General features: G+C 43.1%; 1 protein-coding gene across 2 annotated transcripts; it reads right to left on the reverse strand.

The window, feature by feature from the left end:
- Positions 1–133: 133 nt before the first annotated feature.
- Positions 134–15412, reverse strand: GZF1 (GDNF inducible zinc finger protein 1). 2 transcript variants are annotated; one of them, XM_077814119.1, is made up of 6 exons: positions 15264–15412; positions 9966–11329; positions 7416–7510; positions 5675–5842; positions 3796–3953; positions 134–3078 (listed from the first exon to the last, which is right to left on the reverse strand). In XM_077814119.1, the coding sequence occupies exons 2-6, from the start codon at positions 11309–11311 to the stop codon at positions 2722–2724; spliced, it is 2124 nt and encodes a 707-aa protein (XP_077670245.1). In that variant the 5' UTR covers positions 11312–11329; positions 15264–15412; the 3' UTR covers positions 134–2721. The 2 variants fall into 2 exon arrangements, with proteins under 2 accessions (XP_077670245.1, XP_077670244.1); XM_077814118.1 differs by having other exon boundaries at positions 9966–11332.
- Positions 15413–19465: the final 4053 nt, after the last annotated feature.

Genomic DNA, 19465 nt, shown 5'->3' on the forward strand with positions numbered 1-19465 from the left:
TGATCAGTAGCAATTTATGTAGAGTTACCGTAATTATCTAAAATCATAAGCTCTCTGCAATATACAATGCATTGTTCTCAGGGAAGAGGAATGTATGGTACTCCAAGCAAGTCACTTACAAAAAGGGCAGTAACTAGTTCAATATTTTAATAGGATTTAATAGTTCGTACAGGTTACTCACTTCCATACATTCATGGAATACAAAAATTTCCTCTGTCTACAGGTACTAATACTCAGGATTTAAATATATCTACAAACACTGTACATGGGTCATTAGGAATCATTTGAACTTCAACACTCAAAGGGAACACAATGTTTGAATAAATATGTCAAATATAACCTTCTGGAAAGCTATTTTTTTAAACCCTTTTTCTGGATTAAGCTAGGGTTCAAAGGTAACATCAGAAGCTCCTTTAAGGTTCAAAAATACCCCAAAACTCTGGTCCACAGTTTGGTTATTTTTATTGCTTTGCCTACCAGTAAGTCTTTCAGGAGTGGGCCATAATGATGGATTGTGCTTAACTTTCAGCAAGCTTTTCTCAAACTGGTTCTTAAAAAAAAAAATCTACTTTAAGGAACCTTCACCAAAAAATTTAATATCTGCAAAAATCAGAAGGGCAGGTCCTCAGCTGCTATAAACTGACATAGCTGAAGATCTGGCCCGATTTGGAACAGTTAATTGCTTGGTCAAGTTGATTAACAAGTATATTGCTCCTAAAATGCTCACAAAAGCACAAAATTGTACTGATCTAAAATGGTTTGTGCCTTTTCTAGCCCACTGGTTTGCCTCTTTGAGTTGTAAAAAAGGCAAGTGGGATTAAGATGTTTAATTGTTGAAAGCTTCATCTTAAAATGCTGTTAACCATAGGGCTAATTCTGCTCCACTTAAAATCCGTGGGAACAGGCTCAGGCCTTCTTCACGGACCTAATCAGCCTCTGCTCAGTTAAACACACCAAACACATGTCATTTCCTCACAAAATAAAGAAAAAACTGAACATTAACGTATACATTTTCTCTCACTAAGAATAAACTAACTTGGAAAGTGAAACCCCTTGCAATGGAAAGAAACTGGTTGTACTGAGCCATCTCACTTGTGTTCCCTTTACTACCTGTAAGATAGTCTCACTGTAAAACAAAGGATTAGAACGAAAACTAACACCCTGAATTTGACAAGATTTTTGTAGATGGTGGGTTCCACAGAAAGGTCTGATCCTGCAATCTCTTACCAGGTTAACCCTCACCACCCTTGAGGAGTGCCACTGACAATCAGATTATTGGGAGCATAGCTTGCAGAATTCAACCCATAAAGCCTGATTTCAGTGGGCTTTTGGAGCAAAGGGAAGACTCCTACTGCCTTAATGGATTTTGGAGCAAGCACTACCTTCCTTGACACTTAAAAAAGGCACATTGTCAATATCTTCCTGTTAAATTTCTCAGCTCAGATACTAAATACCATTCTAACCAGGAAAACAAAAGCTTTAAAAATATAAATGTCAGCACTGATGTCATTTATTTTTGGCATTTGCCTCAGCTTGGGCACTTCCAGGCACTAGCCCAAAGCTGCAGTGGTTGCATTTCCAACAATGACTCTTCAAAAAGTTTTTACAGAACTTGTAAAGAAAAACATTTATGTGGTTATTTCAATAAGCCTTTTCTAAAGTAAAATTTGGGGCCTGAAACGACTTGAATGGCCTTAATGTATCCCACTTATCACCTGTACCCCAAGGCCCCTATTCCACAAATGAATCCATCAGGAGAAACCCCTGTGCTCACATTAGTCAATAGGGATCTGCACCACTAGAGCCAGTTGCAAGATCAGAGTTTAAGAGTGCAAATTTAGTGAGTTATTTTAATCACTAGATTAGTGATCCTGCTAATTCACAATTGACACTTCTTATTGGAGCGAGTTCCGTAACAGTGTATGAGCTATTTTAGAACAGCGCAATCTGCTTCCAACACCCAAACCCGCAGGCTACAAGTTCCATATTTTTGCTATGGAAAAATAGGAACTATTGGAATGTAACTCCATACATTTCCCAAGCTTGCTCCCATTAGTTTTTCCAAACACTAAAATAATTCTGCTTGAAGCTTTGGCAAAGCCAAGATTAAAACACTTTCTGAAATGAAATTTAACAGAATTTTATTTTCTACATATGAACTTTTACTAGGAAAGTATATTTAATTCCATTGACCGTTAGGCCAGAAACACCACAATATTTCTGTTTTGTTCACACGTGTTGTGGAACTGAATTGGAAACAAAACAAAAAAACCCGCACCCTCCTTTCTAAGGGAGCTGCACTCAAGCCATCCAAACAAAAGGAAGAAGGGCTTACCACACCTTTGCAGGAAGGGTAGCGAAGAGAAGACTGCGTGGACCAATTTCCAGAGATTAAAACAATGGCAGGTCTTCATATGCTCTGCTTGAGGTTAACTGCTCTCTGAAGTGATTGTACTATTTCACACTTTCATAACAAAGGGTACAGAAAAATCAAGAAACGAATGAAGTAGAATAATAGCTATCAGCTGGGAAAAGGAGCTACAGCTAGACTATGCAAATTGAAGATTACTGATTGGTGTTTTAAGGGTGAGGAGGAGATAAATGCCGTGAATGTCATCCACGACTAGTCCCTCTTCCTTTTGGGTCTATGCTTTCTCCTAATTACATCACTAGGTTACTGGCAAAGTCAGAAGTTAGGCTGGGTTGGTGAACAATACCAAATTATTCCATATTCACCAGAGCATGGAGCTGCGGCTGAAGAGCATCTGTCTGTGTATGTAGTACTGTAAGCTCACTTAAGGTGGTAGCTATGAGGGCTTCTTGGGGTCCCACAGTCCCATCCGATTTGCAGTCTGTCACTATGGTAGAACTGTTGTCATGCAGTGCAGTCACACTCCCTGGGACAGCAGTCAAGTTTTGATAGTGGCCATTTTCAGAAAAAGACAGCAACTTCTCTGTTATTTTAGGTGACATGTGATACTCTTCATCAGGAAGCTCTGTCTTGTGACCTTCATCGTTCTTAGACACTCCTTCAACAATAACCAGGAAAGACTTCCAGGGTGTATTCTTATCATGTATCTAAAACCAAACACAACACCGTTTCAGCACTTGCTGTTTAGAATGACAACACTTTGCCTTTCTACAGAATCTGCCAGCCAAGGATCTAAAATCTGTTTACAAATAATGGGGCAGATTCTGTGCCCTGCTCCTCAGCTTTTATACTGCTCAGACAGTGTCAAAAGGAGGGGGACTTGCTACATCTTCCTACATGGGGATTCTCAAGCAGGCACACAGTCACCAAAATGGACTCCTATGGCAGCCCTCTGGAGACAGGGAGAAGAGGCCTGAGCTATTATAAGTTGACGCTGAAAACAGCAGCCCCAGTGCTGCTCCAGTCAGGTCCCTGATGGGCCCCGTTGCTCCATTTCATCAAGTGTAAACTTGGCAAAGCAGTGTCTCTCTCCAAATAAGTGAAGTCTCACACAGCCCCCCTGTATTATCACTTCCATTTCGCAGGGAAATGGCAGACCCAAGGTCATATGCTGGGTCAGTGAAAGAGTGAGAAAAATAACTCTCCTTCCTGCTATGTGTGTTTGCTATGCTGCCAGTAGTCAGATTAGTTTGACTGTAACCCAGGAAAGCTGTCGGCCTCAATGGGACAATGCATTTACTTAGGTGTTCTAAAGCCAACAGGCCCTTTTCTAGAACGGGCCCATTTTACACAGGCGTGTCTGAAATGCGAGATCAGGCCGACGGGAACTAGCAGTGGAGTCTGTAGCAAGACTCCGTCCTTACTGAAGTGTGCCGCCGCAAGGTCGATTTATCCGTGAACGTTCGCCCACACGCATTGCACATGAACGGTTTCTCCCCCGTGTGTATTCGATGATGGCGCTGCAATGCGTTGAGCTGCGTGAACTGCTTACCACACTGATCACAACAATAGGGCCGTTCACCTGAAATCAGAGCACAGGGTTAGACTGACCTCTTAGCCGTACCCAGAGTGCTGCTCCTTTGGTAATCTCATACGTGCCCTCATATCACATATATTTGACTAGGCACGTACAGGCATGTTCAGAAAGCCTGCAAATACATTTGCGGGAATTTCAGATTTGCAGAAAATTATACTGACACATCCAAGGTAAACAGACCATTGCTATAGTTTAAAGGCAGATCCTCTGCTAGTGTAAATCGGTTTAGCGCTATTGAAGTCAACAGAGCACTTGCATCAACTGAGCTTCTGGCCTGAAATACATGAGTTTTCATATTTACCTATATCAGTATTTTACTAGGGCAGGAATTCTGGGGTTTATCACACCATCTACCAAAGCAGATCACAATACCATTCAGCAGGTAAAATGCATTTTAGTCTAAAGCATCTTTCACCCGTGATTTATTATTTACCCTAGTAAAGCATTTTGTGATACAGCCACAGGGTTAAATAATAGCACAGGGAAAGACAGCAGGGGTTTCAGATTATTTGAAAATAGATGCAAATGTGATGAGGCAGAGCAATACAAGGTTGGTATTGCAGATGGCAGGCAATATAGGGGAGAAGGCTTTAGCATCAGTGGCAGGATTGTGTGCAGGGACAGAGAAGAGACCAGTGCTAGACAAGCTGAGGGGAGGAAAGTAGAGAGAGTGTCTAGGGAGAATTTCATAACTGTGGACAATATTAAGCTGGCTCTTGCAGTGGAGAGCAACTAGATGGTTATAGCGCAGGCTTCACTTTGTACATGAGCAAAGCTAGACAGAAACATTCGCACCGTGCTGCAGTGTTGGAAACTAAGGAGCACTCCAACAGACAAAAGAGGAGATAAAGACATGGATGAAGATTTCAGCAGGGGTAGAACTGAGGCTGATAAGATACAGATGAAGTTATGGAGGAAGCCATATAGCTATGGGTGAAGGAGAGCGTAGAGTCAAAGACAATGTCAAGGACCCAATCAGCAAAGGCAGTAGGTAGTGTTTGCTCAGAGATGCTGGCAGCAGCAACCTGACACTGACTAGGGTTGCATGGTTCAGATGGAACCACTAGGGAAGCAAGGCTGCGTCTGAGCAGAGATGCAGTTGTGCCCATGGCCATTTTGCTTCTCATGTCAGAGAACAGGGTACAGGCAGAGACAAACACAAATTGGGAAGAGGAAGCAAGCAAGAAAGGTGGGTGGGAGGACAGGTCTGCAAAGACAAAATTGATCTTTGCAGTATTTTGAATGGAGCTAAAATGGATCATAGAATCATAGAATATCAGGGTTGGAAGGGACCTCTGGAGGTCATCTAGTCCAACCCCCTGCTCAAAGTAGGACCAATCCCCAACTAAATCATCCCCGCCAGGGCTTTGTCAAGCCAGATACGGCTCTTTATTTACTATAAACTTTATTTACTATAAACTTCTCTGCGTGTCTCATGGGGCATCAGCACAGCTCTGTGAAGTGCTTGATAGTTAACTGCTGTTATATAACCAGCAGGGAGAACACATTTTTGGAGGATGGGGTAAGAGGAAAGGAATGGAGGAAACACCACCATTGGTTGAAAATAGTTTTAAGAGTTCCACAAAGGATTAGTACGTTTAAAAGTAATAAAAGTTCTTGGTTAAAGGAGTCCCTCAACATTAAATAGTCTTAAGATTTAGACCTATAGATCTTGACACTTTACTTTCCAAACAAATGTTTCCTACCTGTGTGAACTTTAATATGCTGGTAAAGCGAATTCCTCTGTGCAAATGTTCTGAAGCAAACTTCACATTTAAACGGCTTGGATCCGGTATGTATTCTATTATGGTGTTTCAAGTACTCCTTCGAGGCAAAGCTCTTCCCACATGTTTCACACATAAAAGGCCTTTCCCCTACAGCCAGGGTGAATCAGAGAAGGAAAAAACAAAGGAGTGTTTTAGAACCATGCAAACACAGAGCTATTATATACAAACTAAACACAGGTCAATGTCAAAAGGGATTTCAATGGGCCTAGCTCAGGGGAGTCAGCGCTGCCTTATCAGGTACGGAATATGCCTGTTTGAGAAGCTGTACAAGGCACCACTCTCAGAAGGCACCAAAATATCCCCAAATGTAGTACCTGAACAAAAGCCCACTGAAGTCGTCAGTTAGTTGGAGTCGTTCCACTAACTTAGCAGCCTTTGGCTTGGGCCCATACTGAACACAGTCCTGCTCACCTTTATTAGAAGGCCACTCCATTAAGTAGCTGACATTCGGTTGTTGCTTAAGGCAAGTTTCCCTGTGTTAACATGTCACTGGTTTTACATTTTCTGCCAGCTCACATTTGTTCAAGGCAGAAGAGTCCACGAGCAGGGGGGATGGAGAGATTTCTGACACGTGTGGGTAAGAAATGCAAAAGGAAAAGAAGAAATTCCCCACACATGACTTAAGTCTGGTGGTAGAATGTCAATCCAGCACATGAGATTTAAATCACAAGTGTATGAAGTAGATAATTACAGGTTAAAATAAGCCACTTTTAAAATTATGTTTCTTAGGTTAATTGCTGCATGTCTGCCCAGGACATGAGTTCATAGTTAGCTTTAATAATTAGGATAAAGCCTTACTAACAATGGGACTGAATTTCCAAAGCAGTCTCCAGCTACCCGTATTCCAAAGTCCATTGAAGCCAATGGGAAACTTCCATTCCCTTTAATAGGCTTCGCCCACTTCTACCCACTTCCCGCCCACAAGCAAAGACCACTGATGTGGGTAGCCCATGCAGGGAAGTAAGGGAGCAAAACGCAGACCGAGTAAAGGTGTCTCATGAATGAGCCCTTTGTAAACAAAAACAAAAAAGACCTTTTTACTGACACTCACAGTCAAATAGCTGGGTTTATCAGAATTCCTTTTTAAACAATTTTGCAGACCAGTATTAGTTTATTGAACTAAATGACACTAAACCTGTATGAAGGAAAGGTGTGGGATGCTGCAATATTTTTGATAAGGGCACATTTAAAAACTTGTTTTTACGGTAGTAAATTCCAAAAATGTTAAGGGTGAAGCTTTGAAGATCCCCCCCGTCTCTCTCAAAAATGCTCTAACTCCAATAGAGAAAAGCAGAATATGCAACAAAAATTTACTTGTGCTTCATACTGGAGCTCCTGATCGACTCAGGATCCAGATGGCTGCAATTATTTATACAGCTGGTGTTTTACTGAAGTCTTGTGCTGTGTTTTTTTCTTTAGGAAATGCTAATTAAACTTAACCCTTTTTTGTACATTTCCTTAAACCTAGCAACCTGGGTAAAGACACCTATTCACAAAATCATGATCTCCCCCCCACCCACACACACACATTATAAATGTCACAAACATATGTCACATAATGTCACAAACACAAGCTGCAACAGCAGTTAGGTTCTAAATAACATAAGTTTTGCACCTAACATCCCTTTACATGGCGAGGGTGACAAAAGAAGAAACTTGCCTGTGTGACACCTTTTATGATATATAAGCATGTGATTCTGTGTGAATCTTGCACCACATTCATCACAGACAAATGGTTTTTCACCAGTGTGGATTCTGAAATGAAAAAATACCATTAAGCTAAAAGGTTCTCTCTCCTCTACAGTACATTACTAGTCACTGTTACTGTATGGCTATCCTCTGAAATGTGACTAAAAAAATTTGGCATTGTGGAGTTCAGTGCTAATTGTCTTTCTAAGATTTCCTAATCAAGCCGAGATTCTGAGCTGTGATCCACACAAGCAGAGTGCTGTGCCTGACTATCACATTCCATGATTTGGAATCAGGATCCAGAAATATTTGAGCCAAAGAAGTTTTTGGTAAGCTTAAAAATCTATACTGAATTTTTACACACTTCAAATACAAAAATGGAGAGGGAAAGATATAGAGGGTTAAATTATATTTAATTGTAATAAAAATATAAACTGTTCTTTTAAATTGCACCTGGAATCTGAAAGTCAAGCAGTAATCTTTATGGCTCGGATATCATCAATAACATTTTCTGCAATCAGAATTTGGCTAACAATTCTTTTTAAATGATTACTGAGCCAGAACATAGTTTGGTTCGCTATTCCCTAGCTGTGCTGGCTCTGCAGAGTTGTCAGACCTACAAAGTAAAGTAAGTGGCTATGGCTCAGACTGAAGACACAGAGAGAGCAGAACAGGAAAATGCCATTTTTATATAAGCTTAACTCTCTCACCAACAGAAGTTGGTCCAATAAAGGATATTACCTCACCCACCTTGTCTCTCTATATCCTGGAACCAACACGGCTACAACTACACTGCATTTTTATACAGTCATTTTCCTTATTATAGCTTCAGTCCTGCAATGAGATCTGCATGGGTGAAGTCCAGGGTCCATGCAGAGCAGCTTGCAGGATCAGGGTCTATAACTGCACTTCAGTTGCATCTACCTTTAACTTCCTGCCTACACATGAACTTCACACTTGATTTACTTGTCTCCTTTGAATAGTTCTGCAGGAACAAAAATACCAGATGATCAGTTCTCACAGTTAAATATTAGCAGGGGAGATTATATGTAAAAATTAAAATGAAAAAATTAGGTAATTATCTGAAGTGGGTTCTTCCTCTGGGTCTCCCAAGCATCTTGTCTTTCTAGGTCTGTCTTCTAGAGTATAAGCTCTCGGGACAGGGACTGTCTTGATATGCATGACACATACAATGCTGAGCACCTTCTCAATACTTAAACAATAAAATCATCATAGATAGCATTGTCCATTCATATTGGTACCAGTTAGAGGGGGAATCTCATTCATTTTCCTGACCAGTGAATGATTTTCAGTGTCAAATGGTCCCAACACTTTAGAGGGTGATGCTGAAAAAATTCGCTATCTGTGTTGGTAACAACATTTTAGGACCTAATCCTGCAAATGCTTACTACGGGGCATAGTGTTTACTATCATGTGAAATCTCATTGATTTCAATGGAACTATAATGACAGAAAGCATCCTGTCTGTATGTAGTACGTTTAGATTAAGAGACTAAAATCGAATGAACTTCATACCTCAGAGGAGAGAGTGGCCTAGTGATGTCAGAACCTTCCAGAATTCTAGTTCCAGCTCGGAAAGTGACATTTTGGGGAATGCACCATCTACCTCACTTTTCCCACACTTACCCTGTCTCAGAGTGTGCTCTGTGGGTTAGCGAGGGGTTGACTCTGCAAGGCATTGGCCCCAATCCTACAAAACACTTACACATGTATTCAACTTTAAGAACAAGTAATTCCCTTTACTTTAAACACATGCTTAAGTGCTTTTGCAGCGTCAGGGCCAGAGTAGCTCATCACCTTGCAGTCTCAAGCCCCAAGTGAGCCAAATTTGCCCTCACAGACACGCAGCTCACATGGACTTCATGAGTTCCATGTGCAAAGGCACAATATTCTCATTTTCTAAGTGCTATATAAATATTAAGCTTTATTGCCCTGCTACAGTCCTCATCATTCCTGCTGTCTGTCTACTTTCTGCACTTAATTCGCTGACAGTGACACCAGATTGGTCTGTTTCTAGTCAATTTCACTTCTTGGGGTTTTTTTGCAGCATCCTGGTGCTGTTTTATTTGGGTTACACACACCACTGAGGATTTTTACATTTTTAAAAACATTTTTCATTCCCACTGCATAACATTTTACTATTAATTTTAGTGTTTCTTAAATCAGTTAAAAAAAAACCTAAGGCCCCAAACCTTCAAACATTCTAGCATATGTGTAGTTTTACTTATGAGAGCAGTCCCACTGATTTCAATGGAACTACTCACATGAATAAATTTATGTGCTTAAGTGCTTGCTGGATTGGGGCCTAAACCTATACTTTGGGCTTAGATTAAATGACAGTGCTCCCCTAATTAGAAAGAAAACACTCTGAAAAGGGATATATTGAAACCCTCCAGTCAGTCTCCTTTTAAATCCTCACTCTACTTGAGGTTCAGGATGTCTTTCAGTGGATTTTACCTTTCCCACCAGAATCTAACAAGGCCAGTTAAGTCTGTTCGTACCTCATGTGTGTTTTAAGTGCAGAAGGCTGAGAAAATTTAGCCTCACACTCTGTGCACCCATAAGGCTTGTCGCCTGTATGCGTCCTTTCATGAAGCCTCAAGGCAGTTTTGGAGCTCAAACCCTTTCCACACTGTTGGCACTGATGACGCTCCCCACCACCCTCATGAACCTGAAGAATGTGCCTCTTGACGTCCTTCTTCCTCTTGAACTTCTTACCACAGAGTTCACAAGGGAAGTGGCGCTCACTGGTGTGGACATGGCGCTGGTGGCTTTTTAAATTGCACCGGTTGGCAAAGGTCTGACTGCAGGTTTCACACCGGTAAATGATTTCAGCTGCAATGCCGTGACTGTGCTTTATGTGCTTGAGGAAGCTCTTCTCATACAGGAATTCCTTCTTGCAGGTGCTGCATTTGAAGTTGCTGCCTCGTTTCTTCTTATCCTCCTCTGATTTTTTAAAGTTGTCTTCTAATTCAAAGTTGCCATTGCACTCTTCATTCTCAGGCTTCATGCTGTTCTCCACTTGCCCCTCTTCCTTCTCCACATCATGCATGATTTGGTCTTTCGGGAACTTGTTCTCTTCAGTAGCATCCTCTGCATTCTTCTGTTGCTCTCTCAACCGCCTTGTGTACTTCTTCTTGGGGATTTCTACAAATACTTTCCTCCCAGCCAGTCTCCCACTGGCTCTTCTTATTTTGGCATAGGGAGGCTTCATGGTTTCTTTTTTCTTGTCAACCTTCTCCTTTGATTTGGCAGTTGGCCTCTCGGGAGAAACTCCATTGCTGGGTCTTTCCATGCGGGAACTGGGAGAATCAGGAGGACAGTCTGCATGGTCACCTTCTGACACAACAGTTGTCTTCAATTCAAGTAAAGCATTTGATTGGATACCACTGTTCTCCTCAGCATCCTGTGATTCAGAGAAATTTTGCAACTCCAGCAACACTGATTCAAGCATTTGCTTCTTCAGCTGAAAACAGGTTTCAGACAGGTCCAAACACTTAAGCTTTTCAGCTATTTCCAGCATACGTTGCACACGGTCTTCCTCCACTTCTACCTTCGCAGTATACACAAACTCAAGAAATGAAGCAAAATCAGCTACCTGGACCTCATTCAAGAACACGTTTGACCTTGGGCTATCCATGCTCTTCTCATTAAGAAACACCTCCTTGAAGAACTTGCTTGTTGCTGCCAATACAGCTTTGTGAGCAACAAACTCTCCCCTGACACCTTGATACTCCACACTAACGGTCACATCACAAAGATGGCCCAGAAGACGCAGCTGATGCATTTCGTTAAGAAGGTTTATCGGCGAGGACTTTGATTCTAGCAACACTGCATTACTTTCCATCTTTCTTCTTTCTGCAAACTGCTGTTAACAACATCACATGTTAGTTGCCTATCATGAAGAAACCAAAACTTAAAAGCCCAACTCCCATTCCGACACCTTAACAAAGTGGCCAGATTTTCAGAAAAGCACTTTTGAAAAATCTGGCCCGAAGCACAGACTAGATTAGATGTGTCTCATTTCTATTAGAAATAAGCTAGCAGCCATTCATAGAAAGTAATTAGATTTTTCAAAAGTTAACTTCTATTTCAAGTCACAGTCATCATTATGGCAGATTCACTCCTTAAGAAATCAGAAGTAAGATGCTAAAAAAGTGCAGAGTTCAATCTAATAGGATTCTAAAATGTAATAAAGACTAAGCGAACAAAAGAAGGATCAAAAGAAATGCTTTCATTAAGGTGCATAATAAAAGCATACTTACAATCCCAAATAGAATAATTCCTGAGAATAGGCTTTTGGGGGTAAACAAAAAGATATTTTAAACAAAAGTTGGATGAAGTGAAAATATGAGTTCTCAAAACACAGAAGTCAAGGAGACTATAAAACAGTGGGGCTAATTATTTATCTCCACAAGTTGGGAAAACTGTTCTAAAATAACAGGGTTATGGACCATGGTCTGACCCAGTATGACAGCTCTTACGTTCTTATGATTGGTCTGCCCCTTGCAAGGCCTACTGTAGATTGACATCTTTTACCAAGCATGGACGATGGAGCTTGGATGGCTAAACACAACTTCCATTTCTTTTAATTTATCCCAGACACATTTTCTCTTCCCTCTCATCTCAGACTATATATTTTGGGGTTAACTAAGCAAAGATCCGTTAATTGATAAAGCATTTGATATCAGCACAGTTTGGAAGTGAGTTTTTCAGTAGAGGTACAAGCCTTTAACTACTTTACATGTTACAATACTTCCTGTATCACTTTGTAATTAGCTACTTGTTTACTGATTGAACAAATTACCAAAAGTTGAAAAAGCTATTATTACGAACTGTCCCGAGTACAGACACCAATGGTCATCACCAGAGAGTGAGCACAGAATCTTCAGCTTCAAAGTCACCAGCCTCTTCCACTTGAGCTAGAGAATTCCTTAAACTGTATACCCTATCTATTAGTTTCTAAGAGTCAGGCCCAAGAGAGACTATCCGAATCATTAAACCAGTGTATTATATGAACATTAATAACCCACACTCTCCATAAAGCTGTGATAATAGAACTAAGAACTACCATCAAGGTGCAGAATGCACTCGTCCTTAACATTGGTCTTCCATTCTATTGGAATTTGTTCAAACAGGAAACACTAATTTAATATATTCAATAAGGTATATAGTGCAATGGAAGGCTTTCACTTCCAGTGGGTGACAAACTCCCGTTCAAACTGCTAACAGCATTCTCTGCTTCAAGCACGTATCTGTGCCAAGAGAAACATCCATATCCATTTCTCCTAAAAGAGATGCTCTGTCACTGAAGCCTGCAAACTGCTGTGTGGGCACAGGGAGTCTGCCCACAGGGAGCAGCTTGTAGACCTGGGGACCATGTGTTCATGTATGGCCAGCTCTCTGTTATCCAAGTCACATGCCATACTAAAGTGCCACCGTCTAGAGTAGTGGTTTTCAAACTTATTTGATCGCGCTCTCCTCCTTTGTGTCTGTAGTAGTTTACGCCCTGCCCCGTCACACAAGTACATATACCAATATACGCAGTGGCGGTGCTTCACTTCAATCAGGTTCGGCTTCTGTTTTTCACTTGCGTTGGTTATTTTTTGAGCCAACGATCCATTGTAATAAAAGCAAAATTGTGATTGTGGTCCATGTGTACAATTAAATGTGCACACAGTGTCGTAGCAAACAGATTAACATACAGATGGCAACGACTATGCAGAATGCTATGCAAGCTTAAACAGAAATCCGACAAAAAGGACAGCGCCATCTGAGGACCTGATATGTCTGGAGGAATCCGTTTTGCTAGTTAGGCATTGCTGTGGGTAAAATGTGCGCAACAAGTTCCTCCCCCCCACAAAAAAAAGCTTCTCAGGCCCCACCCCCAAATACATTCCACACTCCCCAGTTTGAGAACCTCTGGTCTAGAGGCAGAACTGCCTGACAAAACAAAAGACAGAAAGCCAGTTTTGTCAGGCATAATCCAGTATGGCTAAAGTGACAATTATAATCTGTGAAGCACAGCAGAATGGCCACTGGAACAGAAGAGTGGCACCAAGTTTAGATGACAGATAAAGTGAGCATGTGAAGCCCAGCTAACAGTGCTGTAGGGATGGGGTCAGGAAAACACGGAAGTTATCAGGCTAACACTCATGGAAGTTTGGCCAACAGGGCAGACTCCTGCATGACATTGTGATGGTGTGTTGCCACAGGACCTCATCAAACTGGATCAAAACATCACAATGGACTTCACACCCTTTCCTAGCCGGGTATTTACACTAATCTCATCCCATGCACCACACAACACCTAGCAATTCCCCTTACACTCCACCTGCAGCATCTGTGGTACAATAACCACGTTAAACACGGTGACACCAACAACCCCAAGAGATACTGGGCATGAGGGGATGTGCAGGGCAACGTCCCCGTCACAACAGTTGGAGAGATTCCACTCACCCCCATCATCACACCTCTTATAGAATCACAGAACTAGAAGGGACCTTGAGAGATCATCTAGTCCAGTCCCCTGCACTCAAGGCAGGACTAAGTATTATCTAGACCACCCCTGACAGGTGTTTGTCCAACCTGCTCTTAAAAATCCCCAATGATGCCGATTCCACAACCTCCCTAGGCAATTTATTCAAGTATTTAACCACTCTGACAAGAAGTTTTTCCTAATGTCCAACCTAAACTGCCCTTGCTGCAATTTAAGCCCATTGCTTCTTGTCCTATTCTCAGAGGTCAAGAACAACAATTTTTCTCCCTCCTCCTTGTAACAACCTTTTATGTACTTGAAAACTGTTATGTCCCCTCTTAGTCTTCTCCAGACTAAACAAACCCAATTTTTTCAATCTTCCCTCATAGCTCATGTTTTCTAGACCTTTAATCATTTTTGTTGCTCTTCTCTGGACTTTCTCCAGTTTGTCCACATCTTTCCTGAAATGTGGCGCCCAGAACTGGACACAATACTCCAAATGAGGCCTAATCAGCGCAGAGTAGAGCAGAAGAATTACTTCTCGTGTCTTGCTTACAGCACTCCTGCTCATACATCCCAGAATGAGGTTTGCTTTTTTTCCCCAACAGCGTTACACCGTTGATGCATATTTAGCTTGTGATCTACTATGACCCCCAGATCCCTTTCCGCAGTACTCTTTCCTGGGCAGTCATTTCCCATTTCGTACGTGTGCAACTGAATGTTCCTTCCTGAGTGGAGTACTTTGCCCCTCTGTAAAGGGGTGTGTCTGGGATCCAACGCCTCTACCCTCACACTGTGTTCAGAGTGTCTGTGGGGTTAACCCTCAGCCCCACTCCCTTGGGAGGAAATGTCTGTGGGTCTCACAATCTCAGGGGGAGTTGTCCATAGGTAAACACCTCATCCCCACACCCCTGGGGAAGGAAACGCTTGGGAGGGCCACGGGGGGGGGAGGTTCTATGGGGGAAGGGGGTGTGTGGGGCTCCCCCTGTGCCCAGGGGGTGGGGATCTATGGGGGAAGGGGGTGTGTGGGGCTCCCCCTGTGCCCAGGGGGTGGGGATCTATGGGGGAAGGGGGTGTGTGGGGCTCCCCCTGTGCCCAGGGGGTGGGGATCTATGGGGAAGAGGGTCTGTGGGGCTCCCCCTGTGCCCAGGGGGCGGAAGGGTCTGTGGGGGGAGGGGCTCTGTGGGCGCCCAGGGGGCAGAGGGGTCTGTGGGGCGGTCCCTCATCCCCACACCCGGGGCACATGTCCGGGGGCTTCCCCCGCCCCGGGAGGGGGGGCGGTCTGCAGGGCTCACACCCCAGCCGGGCCGCGCTCACTCACCGGGCAGCCCCGGGCTCCGCGCGGCGGCCGGAAGCGCTGGGCGCTCACGAGCGCTCCCCCCACCCAGCCAGTTCCGGCAACTGCCACGGGCGGAGCCGCAGCGCTGCCGCCGCCATGGGCGTCACTAGACCAAGCGTCGCCGCCCTCCCGGCTCGAGCCACAGGGCGGCGGCGCAGAGATATGACGCAAACGGACAGAGAGCCGGGCGGAAGTAGCGTCAGACTCCTCCTCCTCGCGTCGCGGGGTTGCCTAGCAACGTTTCCCCCTTTCGGGGATGGGGCCGCTGGCTGGGAGTGAGACCCCCCCCCGGGCCGCGTCCCATCCCTACCAGTCCTGTGCCCCCCACGCGCCTCAGTCTGGGCTCACCCTGCGCCTCCTCCCACCAGGCCTTCAAACGGGCTTCGTCCCCTTTCCAGATGGCCCTATCTTGTCATTCCATTTAACATGGGGGGTAGAAACCCCACAGGACCCCTCCTCCCCCCCAGTAACAAGGGATCTGAGGAAGCTAATTCAAGGGAAATTAAAAGACAGAGTCACAAGAGTGAAATGCCTGTAAGCTGCAGGGAAACTTTTTAAAAACACCATCATAGAGGCTCAAACTATATGTATTACACCCCCACAACTCCCCCCTCCCAAAGGATAACAAATCTACTGTGGCTAACTAAATAACAGAGTAAAAGAAGGGGTTAGAGAAAAAAAGGCAATTTTTAAAACCCAGAAGTCTAACCATACTGAGGAAAATAGAAAGGAGCATAAACTCTGGCAAGTCGCATGTAAAAGTAGAATTAGGCAGGACAAAAACAAATGTGAAGAGCAACTAGCAATAGACACAAAAACCGACAGCGATTAAAAAAAATAGTACATCAGAAACAGGCAGCCTGCCAAACAATCAGTAGGACCACTGGGAAATCGAGGTGCTAACGGAACACTCAAGGAAGACAAGGCTGTTGCAGAGAAACTAAATGAATTCTTTGCATCAGTCTTCACCGCAGAGGATGTGACGGAGATTCCCACACCTGAGCCGTTCTTTTTGGGTGACAAATCTGAGGAACTTTCCCAGATTGAGATGTCAATAGAGGGGGTTTTGGAACAAACTGAAAATTCAATGTTGGTAAATGTACAGTAATGCACACTGGAAAACAAACTCAACTATACATACAAAATGACAAGGTCTAAATTAGCTGTTACCACTCAAGAAAGATCTTGTCAAGTCCCTGCTCCAAAGCATAAAGATGCTAGAGCTTCTCAACACAATGGTTACAAGATCTTTTTTAACATGGGCAAAAGTAACATTTTCCCCTAATCTCGTTCTGAGAAATGGCTGAACCGTTTTTGCTGAAGTTTACCAAAAAATCATGCGAGAGGCAGACATTCATCAAGGAAAATTTCAGCTCAAATTATTATACACAACTGAAAACAGTATCTTAAGTGTAGGGATTGCTACGTGTATCACCTATAATTTAGGGATCTAAATAAAATTGGCCTCATTTTTTCCAGAGCTAATAAGTGCTTAAAGCCCCCATTAACTCCAGTGGAAGTTATGGGTACTCAGTACCCCTGATTCTCAGGCTACTTTTATTTAGGAGCCTTACTTCACAAAACATTAGCCGTTTTGTAGGCAACCATCAGTCATGACCAGGACTTTGCATAGCATTTCTCTCAAATTTAAGAACACAGCTGCCAACTCACCCACAAATTAAGTTATTCATGCCTCAGCTAGCAGAAAACGTTTAATCATCAGAGTACACTGAGACCAGCACTTATTGCTATGCTGCCATTCAGACAACGGAGCACTCTCTGCAAGAGCATGGGGAAGAGACTCCCATCTGCAGAAGAGGTGGGTGCTCCCTGCATTCACACAACGGGTACTTGCTCATGTCAGAGCTGCAGATACAGAACAAAAAGATCACAGGAGCTAGGGTGACCAGATAGCAAATGTGAAAAATCGGGATGGGGGTGGGGGGTAATAGGCACCTATATAAGAAAAAGCCCTGAATATCAGGACTGTCTCTATAAAATCGGGACATCTGGTCACCCTAACAGGAGCAGGCTGATACCTCCCCCAGGAAGTCCCCTCACTTACCAGGTAGATGACTCCACTGAACAGCAGGAGTTGAGAGGGTCATATCAGTCCATCCTATTTATTCAGTGGGCTCTTGGGGAAGATCATGGTAGATCCAGGAGCTATCCTAGGGCACAGAGAGAGCTGTACCATTACACTTTCTGCAGCTCATCTTAGACCAAGAGAAAGGGGGTACATCTCTCCTCAGAAGACAATGTATGTGTGAGTCAGGAAACAGAAGGCAGAGAAGCAGGGATAGGGCTGTTCTGCAGCACAGGAGCTGGAAGGCTCACATTTTAAGTTCTTTACTGGGTATTTTCTCACACCATTGCTCACCTCTTGTGCAGTATTTTCAGGGGGCAGGAACAATCAAAGGAGCATTGCTATTTTCATCTTCCCTGGAGCCTAAAAGTATTTCTATTTTTTTGTCTTTTTTTATGTAGGCAACACAGATCTGTATTCTCAGAAGCTTTCAAAACCTCTGAGTACTAACACAATTGCTTTGTCGCCTAGTTTAAACTGCACAAAACACGCCACACAAACAACCCTCGTTTCACAAGTATGAGAGCTCCCCTCACTGATTAAAAGCATGGAATTTTCCATGGAGCAGAGCACTCATTCTAAATAGATTCGGATGCTGTGATTTTTTTCCACATACGATGTTCTGAATAGTGTTCTCTACATTAAAGAGGCAAGATGCTCCTGCAAAGTTTCCTAACCTATCGTCGTCATTGGTGATCCCTCGAGGTCAAGGATGATCTCTTTCACAGGTTTTATTTTTTATGGGTTCTTTGGTGACTGAGGAATCCAATCCTGGAGCTGCAGGCTCATTGGCAGATGTTGCATGTGGTGTTGGAAGTCAGGGTTGGGCCACAACTGCTGCATGACCGTCATGCAGGACAGTGGGGTGGGAGGAGGTATTGTTTCATATTCTCTGTGTATATATAAAGTCTGCTGCAGTTTCCACGGTATGCATCTGATGAAGTGAGCTGTAGCTCACGAAAGCTCATGCTCAAATAAATTGGTTAGTCTCTAAGGTGCCACAAGGACTCCTTTTCTTTTTGCGAATACAGACTAACACGGCTGTTACTCTGAAACCTTTCTTTTCTGGCATTTTTCTGTGACCAAGGCAAAGCGATTTTCCTCAAAAGTGGACATTCCTTCTCTGACAAGTCTTTGCCAGTTATCCCTAGCCTGGGCTGCTATCTCCCAGTGCGTGGTGTCAATGCCACATCTCTTGATGTTTATCTTGAGGGTATCTTTAAAGCGTTTTTTTGGCCTCCCCGTCCTTTGGTGAGTTGGGCGTACAGCAATTGTTTTGGTACGCGTACATCAGGCATGCACACACAGTGCCCGCTCCACCTCAGCTGGTGCTGGACAATCACTGAAGATGTTGACCTCCGTGAGGACACTGACTCTGATGTTCCCAACCAAGGCCCCAGACGGAATGATAACCAAGCCCTGTAAGGCATTAGCTACTGACATTAATGAGACCTAAGTTTGTGCATAAGTGCTTTGCTGAATCAGGGCTGTCAGTCATTATTTACCCAGTTTGACCAATCAAGTTGCTCCTATCCCAAAATCAAGAAAATTCAATAATCCCCTGCCCCCAACTATACAAACATTTTCTAAAAAATCATATTAATGCAACATGAGATTTTAGAACATATGACCAATTTAATCCCTGGTGCAATTCCATTGGTTTTGGAATTACATCAACAATAAATCTGGCCCATAATCAGGCAATTCAAAAGTATTGTTTCCAGCACAATTGTTTCAATCCCCCACACTGAACACACCGTGTAGTAAGACACGCATTTAACACCATTCTCAATAATACAAAATACTAAAGATGTGCAATGGTGCTCTGTGTTACAACTGGTCTCAGAAACAAAGCTCTGAATGTCCCGACTTTGGCGCATTTAAGATCTCAATAATATTATATGCAGTTTTTTGAATAATAAAAGGATTGTAATCTTCAGAGGTGTTTAGAATCTACAACTCTTATGAAAACCATCGGGGATTTGAATGCTCAACCTCTCAGAAGGCCAATAAAACTACATCCCATGCAAAAGACCATTTCTTTTAATCTGAGGTTGTTCAGTCAACCTTTGAATTATAAAACTGAGCCCATAATTCA

Source organism: Eretmochelys imbricata, chromosome 3 (assembly GCF_965152235.1).
Source record: "Eretmochelys imbricata isolate rEreImb1 chromosome 3, rEreImb1.hap1, whole genome shotgun sequence".
In the NCBI taxonomy this organism is placed as follows: domain Eukaryota; kingdom Metazoa; phylum Chordata; order Testudines; family Cheloniidae; genus Eretmochelys; species Eretmochelys imbricata.